Here is a 15,030-nt window from a genome sequence, read left to right as displayed (position 1 = left end):
TATGTGTTAGATCAAATTTTTAAAAGTTGGAAAACTATTTCCTTAATATTCATACTGTGTGTTTAATTTTTTTTATCTTACTGCTTTATCTAGCATTACCAGAACAACAGAATATGAGAGTCGTGGCGGCTGACATAGTGATGTAGTGGTAATCAGCTTGATGTATTTACTGAGGACTGTTCATTGTGTTCTATGTGTGTGTGTGTGTATGAGCCAGCACAGCATAAAGGGCTTGAAGATAACTGCCCCTCCCTCCCCATCATCCTGTTCACTTCCTTGCAGCAGCTGAAGCAAACGTTACTCCAATTCCCAATTTCTAATCTCTTTGACTTTTTTTTAAAGGTAGCATTATTGTAAACATATATCTTTTAAAATTATATGCTTAATTTTAATTTTTGCCCACATAAATGTATGCTATGTTTAACTTTTCTCACTTCCTTCACTTAGAGTGGCAAGACATGCCAATCAAATATGATTTTGTAGATTTGGGTAAACTGTACAGTTATTTTTCCATAGCTTTATATTTTCTTAGGACTATTTCAAATGGTATATAAGTAAATAGATATGTGTGGATAGTATAGTGTTGGTTGCTAAGTTATGGTGTTCTTCCATTTTTCCTTTACACCTCATTGGCATACAGCTCCTGCAGTCATTGAAAACACTCACTCTGGAGCCAGGTTTCTAGACTTGAAACCCATTGCTATGTATCAGTATTTTATTGATGATTAACAAAAAGGTTCAGTACCTTTGAGTTTACATGTGGCTGTTGGCCTTTCTTATAAGATAAGGGGTATGCTTCGTTGCTTCCTTTTCAGGATTTCTGTGTGGCATGGTCCCAATTCTCCAGCTTTATCATTCTTCCTTTTGCTTCTGGTATCACATTCAAGGACTCATTGCAAATCAGAAGTCATGCAAAATATCTCTACATTTCCTTCTAAGAGTTTTACAGTTTTTGCATTTCTTTTAGGTGTTTAATTGATTTTTGGTTCATTTTGAACATTGAGTGGTCTTGGCTACCTTGCTGAGGATCGCTTGTTAGTATCAGAGAGGGTGCATTTCTGGGGTCCTTAGTCTATCCCGTCATCTCTGCACATGCTGTGAAGACCTCATGTGGCTCAGTGGATATTGTTGAGTTATGGGATTACAGACTATGTGGTGGATGCATATCTAACTTGCCTGATGGCTTTTCAAAGAAGTTAGGTCAGGGGTTGGCATTACCAACTTGAATGTTAGCTAGCCTGGTAGGTGGAATAAACTAATTTGTCACTTGGTTGAATTATTATTGAGGCACTTAAAGAGCCTATAATTTTATCCTTCATTTTGTATTTCTGTTCCCTTCTCTGGCTTGTAAGCTTTATGAGGTGCTGTGTGTGCCTCACTTCCTAAACATTCTTGATGTGTATAAAATGCTCAGTAAAAGTTTGTTTCCACTAACCTGGAAACAAATGAACAAATGTATTGAAACATAAACCTTCAGCCTTTCCTGGTAGCCAGAGACTTATGTCTATCAGTTTATATGTGAACTCCTTTAGGTCAGCAATTGTTCACTAATAATGAGTGAATGAGGAACCCCAGGGGAAAAATAACAGGGTTTTCATATCTAAGGATACAGTAATACAAAAGACAGATGTTGAAGATAATGGAAACAGTGCTTAATGGCATTGTCTGCTATCCCACAGGACTTCATTCATACTTAAATGAAGTGAATCATTTCACTGATACAGTGTGTGTGTGTGTGTGTGTGTGTGTGTGTGTGTGTGTGTGTGTGTGTGTGTGGTTATAGTGCAACAAAATCTTGTTGATTGTTGATTATTTGGTAAATGACTCAGAAGTTTTCATTTCTTTTTACCTAACTCCTTTGGTCCATTTTTCTGTTGAAAATACAACCATCCATCAATTTCAGGAAAGTTAACTGAAGATGAAAGTAGAAAAGAGAAGAGGAGACTCTGAAGGAAAAAAGAAATAGCACACACAGCCATGTTGTTCAGGAACCTTTTGCATTAGCACAGATAATCAAATATTTAAATGCTGATTTTTTTACGTAGCACTTAAAAGTAGTTCCTTTCCTTACAGTGCTTACTACTTTTCTACATAAGCAAACAATGAAAATCACCAGACATGTTGTCACTGTCATAAATTTTTTATCAACAGTTGATTTTCTGGTTTGAGGTGCTGCCTGTTGGAACGTTTTTTTAGGAGGGTCTAGTGCTGCTTTCACATATTTCATGACGAAAGTTTGTTTTCTTCTTTATTCTGTGAAAAGTCACCAGAGAAATTGTGACTTCTATGTAATAAGACTAAATCCTAGCAGTGACTTAACTCATTTGCCTATTGAAAAAAAACAGGAATTTCTTCATCCTTATTTCCCACTCATGGTAAATAAATATATATATTTTTAATATTCAGACCCATTAAAAGAAAGCTTAGAGTCAGTGTTGCTCATATAGCTCTGAAAATATAAGCATTGTAAGCCACTTATCATTATGTAAAGCGATGCTCGTGGTGATGCCACTCAGTGCAAGTATTGTGTTGTGGCTGCTCTATTTTGTGCAATATATTAATCCCATCCAGTTTAATGACTTTACTTTTTTCTTCTTTCCAGAAAATCAAATGAAGAAAACTGCTTTGCCTTCTCTTAACGTCAGCAATGTGACTGGAGACATTAATATAAAGAAGGAAGGGGTGTTTGGATTGGAAGGTGAAAGGACTCAGTTACATTCCAGGAATAAACGCTTTTTATCATACCCAAGATATGTGGAAGTTATGGTTACAGCCGATGCTAAGATGGTTCATCATCATGGGCAGAATTTGCAGCACTATGTGCTGACCCTAATGTCAATTGTAAGTACCGTAATAGGGTTCTTTTCAAAGGTTTATTTTATGTTTATTATTTTGTGTGTATGCTGTACATGTGTTGGTGCCCTTAGAGGTCAGAAGAGGGAGATCCCCTGGGGTGGTCCTGAGTTACCTGACCTGGGTATTGAACTTGTGTCCTCTATAAGAGCAGCAAGTATTCTTAAATGCTGAGCCATCCTTCAGTCCCAACTTAATAGGATTCTTACATCATCTAAAATGTCCCATTTGATACTTTTCATATATAATTTAAAAATGTTTTTTCAAACTCTAAACATGAACATGTTGTGTTTTCATTAAAGCCAGAATTTCATCTGTTACTCTGGCAGCTTTTATATTTGAAAAATCTTGCCTTGCTGCCTCTCAGAGGATCCTTGAAGCATTCTTTATGTGAATAGCTTCTGCCCTCTAGTGACAGAGAGTATCCTTGTGCAATTGATCTTTGAATCTGAACAGTAAATCCTCCATATGTTGTCATGGATGGCAGAGGGTATGTCTTTGACTACTATTATATCCCCTTCATCAGAGCTTTGGCACACCATATTTTGAGTTATAGACATGCTGTGAGTGGAGCTGTCTTAGGATATGTGGCCTACAAGAGTCTTTGCTTTGGTGTTAAGACTCTCTGCTGAACAGTGGTGGTTTTGGTATCCAAAGGTCCAGTATCATGAAGAGACACGTCAACTCTCTGCATGCACATGTACACATGCATGCACATACATCAGCTCACCCTTGTCACCTGAGTGTCCCTGAGTTTAGTCATGTTCTGGAGCATTCACAAAAATCACCCCATCTCATGCTCCAGTTGTCCAGGTTTCATTGACAAAATACAGTCAGTCACTTGTTTGTGCAGGTTCAGCATTATTAGGGACATACTTTATGGCTAGTAGTGTCTCTGCTTGGATGGAATTGAGACCTGTGCTGTTGCAAAGACTTGTCCAAGACACCTCTGTGTGACCTTGTGTAGCTGGAAGATTTCCTGTGTCCCACCACCACTCAGACCCAAATAAACACACAGAGGCTTATATTAATTACGAACTGTATGGCCAATGGCCTATGGCTCAAGCTTCTTGCTAGCTAGCTCTTATAACTAATCTCAGCCCATTTCTATTAATCTATATGTTGCCACGTGTTCCATGGCTTTACCTGTGTTCCATTACATGCTGCTCCCTGGATGATGGGATGGCATCTCCCTTGCCTCTCCTTTCCTTTTTTACTATCTCCCTTGAATTTTCCCACCTGGCCCCATCCTGCCCTGCCATAGGCCAGTGTAGCTTTATTTATCAACCAGCCAGAGCAACACATATTCACAGCATACAGAAAGATATCCCAGAGCAACCTTGCCAGCTTCCTTAGGTAGAATTCCCCAGTTAAAGTTACTGTGAAGATCCTAAGTTCTTCTCATTTTCCTTACCTGTGACACTTTGTCTAAAATCCTTGAAATTATATCAGGTTAGATGTTGCCTAAATATAGTACTCCGTACAAAGTGGGTGCTCAGTCAACTTACTGAAACGATGAACAAGTAGTTAAAATAGAATAATAATTTTTGTGAATACAGTACATTAGGATAAAAACAGATGATCCAAAGCTAATTTCTGAAATTGTACTACACACTCATTCATGAATTTGAACTGATTTTTAAAAAAGACAGAGATTACTAATATAAGCATATATTGATGGTACTTTTTTTTTTTTTTACTTCTGAATCTAAAATAATTATGTAGCCCTGTATTTATCTCTGTGTGGGTGTGACTCATGGGTATTCTAATGAAAATTATGATATATAATAATTATAATGGATGTCATTTACCATGTAAAACATTGAATCATGTGTAGGGAACACTGGGTAAACTTAGTCATAAGAAAGTGAGATTTGTTTAGAAGATTGTCTACAGGGAGGTACTGAATGCAAACAATGGATTTTATAATGATGGTGGTTTTTGAAGTGTGGTTGATAAAAGACCACTGATGGCAGAGCTTTAGAAATACTGACTAGAGAAAGCAAAGGAATGCACCAGAAACTGTGGAAGAGCCATTTTTGTGATATTTCTATACTTAATAAAAGTCCTGACATCTTTATTTTATATAAAAATCGGTTAATGTTATAGTTTTTGAAGGAGCTTGGACATTTTGAAGCTTCCTGAGAGCAAGGCAGACCTTTTTTTACTCCATGAAAAGACTCTTGTGTCTGATATTCCTTGAAACAACAAGCCAGGGTGTGGACATGGCACTTCCAAGGTTTTCAGTAGGAGGAGTACAGATTTCGGCAGGATCTGGGACCTGCATGGTACTGTTGGCCAATCCGTGTTAAAGGTTTCATTTTAGGGTGATAGATGTGACAGGGCTGAGAAGAGGCACCACTCAAGTTATGACTGGAGTGGAAGAAACATGTAGGGGAGGGTTAGGCATGTGTGTGTGCCTCCCCCGCCTCAGAGGCCAAATTTCAGAAGACTCTGCACACCTGAGTTTGACGTTAAGTGAAATGTGGGAAAGTCAGTATGTGTTAGGGTTCCATACATATATTTGTTGGTTTAAAAAGTTGTAAACAGCATTACAAATAGAAGGAAACCTAGGAAAAGGGTGATGGACTCTCTGGATTTAACCTAAAGCTTTCTTAGGCTTAGCATTTAATGTCTCACACTTCTTGAAAACTTGAATCTTCAGCACAGTAGGACAGATGGTCAGACCAGAAGTTATCAGATCTGGTCAATGTGTTTTATCTCTTTGAAGTCCATTTTCAAAGTAGTTCTAGAGATGTAGAGAATTACTGTCTCCATTGTCATCCACAGATATCTCCAGTTGAAGAGGGATCTAGTGAGTTGTACCATCCAACCCCTCCAAGCTAGCTCTAATCCTTCCTATGCTCCCCACTTAAGTGTATAACCTCTTTTTCTTGATCATATATATGTGTATGTGTGTGTATGTGTGTCTGTAAGTGTGTATGTCTGTGTCTGTGTGTGTGTGTCCATGTGTTTGTGTGTGTCTGTGTGAGTATATCTGTGTCTGCACCTGCAAGTCCATTTTTTGTTGTTTGTGTGTGTATATAGTTTCAAGACTGACTGATCTACATGGGACAGCCAATAAGGGACCACGCCTTGAGAAGCTAATTTTCTTCCTCCTAGTAATCAATAGTTGCTTGTAGTTCTTAGGCTAGGGGTTGGACCCTACAAATTTTTCCCGCTTCTCCATTAACATGTCTATTGATATTTCTGGTATTCTGGTCTTATTTATATGGCCATTTCTAGGAGAAACTGTTTCACAGCAGAATTTTTAATATTCTGGCTCTTACAGATTTTCTGTCCTTCTTCTGCTGTGTTCTCTGAGTTGTAAGTACAGGAGCTGTGATGTAGATGTGTCCAGTGGGCTGGGCTACATCTCAGCATTGTGTCCAGTTGTGGTTTTCTGTGATGGTCTCCATTTGCTGTAAAGAGAGGATTCCTTGATGAGATTTCAAAGTTGTCATGATTTCAATTTCTCCCATTCATAAGGATCCCATTGAGATATTTGGTAGTGACTTTTCTTTCTATTGAGAACTCTCTGTTTGGATCCCTAGACCCCCTTTTAATTGGATCATTTGTTTCCTTGACTCTTTGTTTTGGGGTTCTTTGTATATTCTGGATATTAATATTCTGTCACATGTGTAGCTAGAAAAAATTCCTTCCTATTCTGTGGGCTTCTTCATCGTGTTTGATTGTTTCCTTAGCTATACAAAAGACGTTTAGTTGACTAGATCCCAGTTGTAGATTGTTGACCCAAATTCCTCTGTAAATGGAATCTTGTTCAGAAAGTCCCTTGCTATATCTCACACAACAGTACTTCCTATGTTTTCTTCTAGCAGTTTTAGTGTTTCAGGTTTAAAACTGAGATCTCTATCCACTTGGATATAATATTTGTGCAGAATGATAGACAGGAGTCTAATTTCATCCTTCTGTATGTGGATCCAATTTTCCCTGTATCATTTGTTGAAGATGCAAGCTTTTCTTCAGTGTGTGTTTTCTTTCTCTCCCCCGCCACTCTTTGTCAAGTAACCAGATGGCTGTAGTCATGGGTGCTCATTTTGGGCCTAATGTTTTATTCCATTGTTCTGCATGTTTAGCTTCGGTACCATATTGTTTGTATTGCTGTTGCTCTATAGTATATCTTGAAGTCTGGAAGAGCAATCCCTCTAGTATTTTTTTCCTCAATATTGCTTTGCTTATCTGAGGTCTTTTCTGGTTCCATATAAATTGTAGGATTTTTCACCTATTTCTGTCAAGAATGTTATGGATATTTTGATTAGGATTGCATTAAATCTGTACATTGGTTTTGGTAGGATGGTCATTTTCACAATATTAACTCTACCAATTCATGAAGTTGGGTTGTCTTTCTACTTTCTAAAGTGGTTTTCAATCTCTTTCTTCAGAAATTTGAAGTTTTCATTGTAGAGGTTTTCTTTCACCTTCTTCGTTAGGTTTATTACAAAATATTTTATGTCTTTGAAGCTATTGTAAATGGGAATGTGTCTATGATATAAAATCTTGTACTCTATTAAGTTGGAAAATATAGAAGGAATAGATTAATTTATTGATTTTTATAATTTATTGATAACTACCAAAGTTAAAGCAATCTAAACAGACCCACAACCAAGGAGGAGACAAATAAAAACCCTTCTAACTGAAAGAGTCTAAGCCCAGATGGGTTCACAGCAGAATTCTGCCAGACTTTCAAAGAAGATCTACAGCCAATCCTTCTTTTTTTTTTTTTTTTTTTTTTTTTTTGGTTTTTCGAGACAGGGTTTCCCTGTGTAGCTTTGCGCCTTTCCTGGAACTCACTTGGTAGTCCAGGCTGGCCTCGAACTCACAGAGATCCGCCTGGCTCTGCCTCCCGAGTGCTGGGATTAAAGGCGTGCGCCACCACCGCCCGGCCAATCCTTCTTAAGTCTTAAAAATAATAGGAACACTCCAAACTTGGTCTACTAACATCCAAACTTGGTAAAGACACACACACACACACACACACACACACACACACACACACACACACACACACACGCACACACACTCACACACCTCTCTAACCTATAGACTGATATTCTTGATGAACATAGATGCAAAGAATCATCAACAAACCAATAGGAAACTGAATACAAACACAAATCAAGAAGATCATCCACCATGATCAAGTTGCCTTTACTCTGAAAATGAAGGATTTGTTTAACATACATAAATCAGTGAAAATAATAAATCATCTAAGTGGACCTAAAGATGAAAATCACATGACCATCTCAAGAGATTCAGAAAAAGCCTTTGACCAAATCCAACTTGCTCTCATGATAAAAATCACAGAGAGAATAGGGCTCGAGGGAACTTACCTCAGTATAATAACGGCTGTATGACACACACACAGCATCATTATCCTAAATGGAGAGAAACTCAAAGCAGTCCCTTTAAAATGAGGAACCAGACAGGATTGCCCACCATCCCTATTTTTTTCTAATATAGTGTGGGAAGCACAAGTTGGAACAATAAGGCAAGAGAGGAAAATGAAAGAGATAAAAATAAAAATGAAATCAAATTATCCCTATTTGCAGGTGATATGATATTATATATGAGACCCCCAAAATTCTACCAGAAAGCTTCTAGACACAGTTGACAAATTCAGCAAAGTGGCAGGGTACCAAATGAACTTACAAAAATCAGTGATCTTTCTATGCATCTTAGAAGACAGCAACTACATTTTCAAACACTGCTTATTAATAATGTTTTGATTATAGTAATTTAGGAAGAGCCAAAAATAGTATTTGATTTGAAATATGTAATTTATTTAAAGAAAAAATCAAAGTGATGATAAGGTTTTTGTGTATATGTGTTAAGTTCTACCTATAATTGAGAAAATAACTACATTAAGTAAATAGGTTTTTATATATATACAAAATTTGACAGAAAATTATTGAATATTACCTATCCAGAAGAAGCAATTTTTTTCAATAGTTCAGTGAGAAATAATGAGTGTCATCTAATTTATTTGTTAGAGTGCAGTATTACGTTAGGAAAACAACTTAGTGATTTCTAAGTGATCACAAACATGCTTGGGGTTAATATTACTGATGAAGAACACAATTATGGTATAGTACAATTAATGAAATAAGTCTGTTAAACAGGTAGAAATAGTACATTATTTGCTGTCCTGTATCTTTTATCCTTGAGGTGACAGCATCAGGCTAAGATGGCATTTGCATATGTATTATAAAATAACCCACAGCGACGGCAGCTAGAGCATTTTCTTTGGTATGTTTACTTTACTATTAAATGATGTAGTCTGTAAGGAGACTTAATGTCCAGTAGATGCTAGAGAACTGCACCCTCCCATGTATTTCAGCCATTCCCTCACACCAGATATGTGGGAGTGTGCACATCACTCCCACATATCTAGTAATACCAATGAAGGGACATTGTTAAATGGTCAGGACGTTAGCCTTAGTTATGGAAGCATAGTTAACATTATTAGAGGTACTTATAGAGTAAAAACGTTCTCATACATTAACTTTATACCTTTTATTTTAATTCCTCGTGTAATTTTTTTTATTGTTATTCAAGATGGAGAAAATGTCAACCACACAGCAATGAACACAAATGATACACTTGCATACTTCATGCATGGCACTTTTCCCTTGCTGTGACCAGTGTTTTATGTAGCCTTGATTCTTTGCATGTGTTCTCTTTATGGATGGGGAATGGCATCATCTTAGATTTAAAAACAAAAAGATCTTTCTGAACAAGTAAAGAACAGTGTCCTTTTAAAATAAATTGTTTGTAGGGATCAGAATTTTATAAATAACTTGGTAATTAAAGTGGCCTCTATGTAAGCCATATGTGAATTTTTGCTATAGTGTGCTATAGGGGTTATTTTCCAAATGTTTGTAAATGACTAAGAGATAGAAATATGTTTCACATTTTGTATCAAGTATGTTTTGTCTAGAATTTTTCCTAAGGATATGAACAATATAGCTTATAACATTTTTTTCTTGACTCATTTATTACAGCTATATGAAATAATATTTATTACTTTTTGAAACCTGTGAAGTAAGAAGTGTTGATGACCGGGAGCAAACATTGTTTAAAAAGAAATAAAATACATCTTAGTTAGTTCAAGAAAAACACTAATATATGTCATGTTAAAATATAGTTTTAGAGAAATGTGCCATGCTTTCACATGGCTGTGTAGAACAGGTTGATATGCCAGACTCACCTGGCATTTGGTGTAGCATTTCTTGCTGTGTGCCATGGAGTATCTGTCCTGTAACATGGTCCCCTGGGGAGAAGACAGGACTGTGCCCAAATAGTGACATGAGATGCTGCAGATAATGCTTTTGTCTCGTAAGTTGTGTGTATATTAGCTTTTCAATACTCAATGAAAATACCTTTTAAATTCAACATCTCTCCAGCTGTGTTTACCCTTTAGAACACATGTCCTTTACAGCTCTCTCCTAACATTGCTTCATTAATGCTAATCCAATACACAAGGGCACTGGGGCAGATGGGTTCAACCTGGTTGAAGCTCAGGTGTGTCTGTAAATATCGAAACAAGTATGTGTAAATCCAGTGCTGAACAACAAAGTAGTCACAGAGCCAGATCCAAAACCCAGGTTCCTGACCACATAGAACTTCTCCAAGGCCAGGTCACATGACCCCCTAGGGCATCACTGAGGAAGGGGAGGAGGTACAAAAGAGCTGTGAGACCATTTTGGCAGCAAGACTGACCTGGGGAGAAGCTGAGGCAAAGTGCTGCTTTTGCACACGCTAACATGGAGGGCTGAAGCTCTGCAACTAGACTCCCATATGGAGGAGGGTTCGGGAGCTTCTTAGCTCCTCACCTTCTGTAGGCCACTAGTTCTCCATTTTAGTGTCCTATTCTATACAATGAAAACTATAATAGTTCCTATCTCACAAGACATGTGAGAATGGAATGGCCTACTGCATTTAAACTTGAATTTGTACATAGTCTTTCAATATGTATATTCTGTTGCTAATTTATGGCTTATTATTTAAGTAGGAAATCACTGTAAGGGACTTTATTGTAACATGCTATGTTCTAGGCATGAGAGCCCACCCTGGACAGACTCATTTTAAAATTCTCTTGAATATCAATGGTCATTCTGGCTACTCATTGCTTTGAGTCCCAATTCAACATTGTTGCCTAGAGTTATTCGGTGACAGGTGCTTACACATCTGAGTGCAGTGAAAGGCACATGTGTCATGTGTGAGCACAATGCTTATAAAGAGCAAGAGTTAAACCAAGGATTCATGTATAATTAGAAAATTGAAAAGCAAACATGTAGCATTTCTTCCTCCTCCTCTTCTTCCTTCTCTTCCTTCTCCTCTTCCATTTGTGATCAAACTCAGGGCCTTGTACATGTTAGCAAGTTCCTTCTACTGATTCGCATAACATTCTTTTTTCCCCATTTTTGTATTGGTGTGGTGTAGGCTAGTGTAGCATGTGTAGGTATGTGTGCACATGTGTGTTTGCACATGTGCATGTGTGTGTGTATACATATGAGGGCCAACGTGAGTGTAAGGTATTTTCCTCTGTGCTCTCTACATTGTTTTTCAATACAAAACCATGTTTGTCTTGAAGGTTTAAAATCTGTTCTTAAACATGGAAAATGTAAGGTGAAGTTTAATTCATTGAAAATTAACATTTAAAGGGAGCACTGTTTCATTAATTAAAAATTACTATTTCTTTTTTTTGTTGTTATTGTTTTCGAGACAGGGTTTCTTCATGTAGTTTTGGCGCCTGTCCCGGATCTCGCTCTGTAGACCAGGCTGGCCTTGAACTCACGGAGATCTGCCTGGCTCTGCCTCCTGAGTGCTGGGATTAAAGGCCTGAGCCACCACTGCTCTTGTCACTCTTAGCACTGGAGCCAGAGACATCACTGCAGGCAGAGCCAACAAGTCTACAGATAGTTGTGCTACCCACCTAAAACCCCAGGAAAAGCACTAGGATGTGTATGTTGCTGTTGGCTTAACTCTGCAGCCACAGAGATGCTTTTGACTTCAGTTTTGTGGAGGCCCTTTGACCTGGGAGGCATTTATCAGACACCTCATATACACTGTGTTGTAGGAGCTTTGACTACTGATGAATCTACCAAACTCTGTTCTAAAAAGTTAGGGGCCATATCCTTTTCATCTCTATCTAAATATAACAAAGAATAGATATGGGACATTTTTAATTAAATGAGCAAGTGCTGTAGCACTCCCTGAGACAGTGAACTGCCATGGCTTGGACAATCACGCATTGTGCAGGTGATCTAGACATCAGAAATGGTTTCTGTTGTACAGGTGACCTGGGTTAATTAAAGGCGAAGAGGCAGAGGCGTTGGCTGCATAAAGTGTTTCCGCAGAGCAGTCTGTTTGGGTTTAGAAGAGGCTGTGAAGCAGGGGATAGAGAACACCTTAGCCATCATAGACTGAGCTCAGGCAAAGCCTCACAAAATTGAGTTCTCCAGCCTTGGAAAACCAAGGATCAGCATGTGCTGGGACCTCTTCTGTGGCTGATCATGTGACTGGATGAATCTCCCCCACCCTGAATTGCAGCAGTACTAAGTGAACCATCACCATGTTCACAATTGGAAATAGCAGACACTTGGGGAGAAAAATATTAAGACGTAAAACTACAAAAACAGAATAGGTCATCTATGTTAGTAGAATATTATGGTCACATAAGTAAATGTATTCTGATCTTGAAAGAAGTGAAGTTTTTGCTCAATCATCCATAGCAATAATTTCCATACTCTTATGCATTTAAACAACCGGTGATTTTGATGGAAATGTGAATTCTCTAGATACTGAGTTCTGCTGAGCCATGGACTGGTATAGGTAGCAAGGCTTAGGGTGCTGGTTCTCAAGTTTAGCTTCACATGAGGATGATTTAATCCCCGTGCATTTTCAAAGATGTTGGTGCATGTTTCAACCCTAGAGATTCTGATATAAACCAATCACATCAGATGGGATGGAAGGGCTAGGACAAAGTCCAGGCGTTGATAAAGGTTCTCTGAGACTCTCATGTGTAGCTGCGCTGGAGAACGGGTACTCCAGGCTAGTTCTGCTTTGCCGTGGAAGAAAGTGTCATCCCAGGCATCTCATCTTTTGGTGTCTACTTGCAGGTTGCAGCCATCTACAAGGACTCAAGCATTGGGAACCTTATAAATATAGTGATTGTGAAGTTAGTTGTCATTCACAGTGAGCAGGTAAGAAGCGGGATGCAGGGAGGGCTGTGGGTTGTAGCTGGCTTTTGGTGGGACTAACTGCAGATCACAGAAGTCTAACTAGGAATGAGATCTTTTAAAACTTACTTTAAAAATGTAATTTGAACTGGGTTTGGTGATTCCCACGGTTAATCCCAGCACTTGGAATGCAGAGGCAGGCAGGTCTCTGTGAGTTCAAGGCCAGCCTGGTCTACATAGCGAATTTGATGACCCCCAGCACTGCACAGTTAGAACCTGTCTCAAAAAGACTCTGTGTGGTAGAAATAAAATGGAATGACATCAGTGCTGAATAGAATGAGAGAACAACACATATGAATCAACAATTTAAAAAAATTCAAACTGAAAACATCCACTCATTTACTTTTATAATCATAATGCTGAAGAATTTAAAATACATTAATTTTTTTACAGTTAGATTTCTAATCCTTAATATTTGATCATTGTGCTAGATCAGTTTTTAATCACAAAGCTAAAATACAAATATGGTTTTAAAGCTAAGAGTGGGGCTGATGTTACTCTTTAGGGACCTGTAAAAATGCAGTTTGATAAACTGTGAATCCTGGTAAACTTGGGAGGCAAACAGGGCTGAAATGTTTGCCATGACACTGAGTTGTTCATTACTTATGCAGGAAGGACCAGTCATCAGCTTTAATGCAGCTACCACATTGCGCAACTTTTGCTTATGGCAACAGACTCAGAATGTTCTGGATGATGCTCACCCTTCCCACCATGACACCGCTGTTCTCATCACTAGGTATGGCTTTTGAAACCATCTTGTGCAGAGGGTTTCTCTACTCTTTCTGGCATGAGAACTGGTATCTTTTGGTTACACTGGTTCTTTTTCCCTAACACATGAAAGTATTCATGAGAACGCTATTGGAATGAAAGCATTTGATGCTGCTTTGACTGGAATTGTGGGAAATCAATGGTATGAGTCTGCTATGATCTAAATGAAATACATTTCTTATATTAGAGACAGAATGAGAGCATTAGAAATAATACATGGCAATTGACATACATGTAGAACCGAGGGCCAGTTTTACTCATTTTCTCTATCTGTGTTTCTGTCTGTTCTCTCTTATCATCTGTGTGTCTTTCCCTGCTTTTGATTCTTAGAGATTGCCATAATCACTAGGCTTCCTGTAGATGTATCCAACCTTCTTATTAAATAATAAACACAGAACCAATGCAAAGAAGAAAGCCAAGAGGTCAGAGCTAAGAGCTAAAACCTTACCCTTCCTCCTGCGGTGGTCCTACCTCTCCGAACCAGAGCTACCCCTGTGTTAAAGTCTTTATATAGAGTTCCTGTCCTGCCTTCTCATTGGTTGTAAACCCAACCACATGACCGCCTCCTCACAGCCTGTCTGTATAGGCCTCCAGGTTTTCCATGATTGGTATTAAGATTAAAAGCATGTGTATCCAATAATGGCTGTATCCCTGAACACACAGAGACTTACCCAGCTCTGCCTACCAAGTGCTGGAATTACAAGCGTACGCTACCACTGCCCTGCTTTCCTATGGCTTGCTAATAGCTCTGACCCCCGGGCAACTTTATTTATTAACATACAAATAATATTTTAATACAAATAAAATATCACCATAGCTTCCCTTGCTAGGAACAACTTCCACTGTTACAAAACCATTTTCTCCTTCTAAGTGCCATCACTGAGTGCTGAATCACACCCTGTCTCCGCACCACAATGTAGGGAGACGCAGTATTTGATGTTTGATTGGATGGTTTACTAATGAAATCCTTCACTTTGGGGCCAATCTCAAGGGAAGGTGAGCCTTCCAGAACCTTGAAATCCAAGTCTATTTTATCCCTTTTTAAATGAAAGCTCGATTATCTTAATTTCTCCACACCGTCTTAGTCTATGGTTCTGGCCTGCATTGTTGCTGAAATCAAGTGCAGGAGTTCATAGGAAAGGATTTA

At 38.3% G+C, this 15,030-nt stretch overlaps 1 protein-coding gene across 14 annotated transcripts in view; it reads left to right on the top strand.

The window, feature by feature from the left end:
* The window catches only part of Adamts20 (ADAM metallopeptidase with thrombospondin type 1 motif 20), a 136,280-nt gene that overhangs the window by 29,906 nt on the left and 91,344 nt on the right, over positions 1-15,030 (top strand). For all 14 annotated transcript variants that reach the window (XR_008220652.1, XR_008220653.1, XR_008220654.1 and 11 more), the window contains exons 4-6: positions 2,603-2,841; positions 12,996-13,079; positions 13,727-13,851. Coding sequence is in view for 9 of the 14 variants with exons in the window: in XM_052748744.1 (XP_052604704.1) it covers positions 2,603-2,841; positions 12,996-13,079; positions 13,727-13,851 (448 nt within the window). In the remaining 5 variants the exon portion in view is untranslated. The remainder of the gene's footprint in view (positions 1-2,602; positions 2,842-12,995; positions 13,080-13,726; positions 13,852-15,030) is intronic.

The sequence above is a fragment of the Peromyscus californicus genome, unplaced genomic scaffold (genome assembly GCF_007827085.1).
Source record: "Peromyscus californicus insignis strain IS unplaced genomic scaffold, ASM782708v3 Scaffold_20__1_contigs__length_68692818, whole genome shotgun sequence".
Taxonomy (NCBI): domain Eukaryota; kingdom Metazoa; phylum Chordata; class Mammalia; order Rodentia; family Cricetidae; genus Peromyscus; species Peromyscus californicus.
The sequence above is the reverse complement of the archived record's forward strand: the minus strand, read 5'-3'. Positions and strand labels throughout refer to the sequence as shown.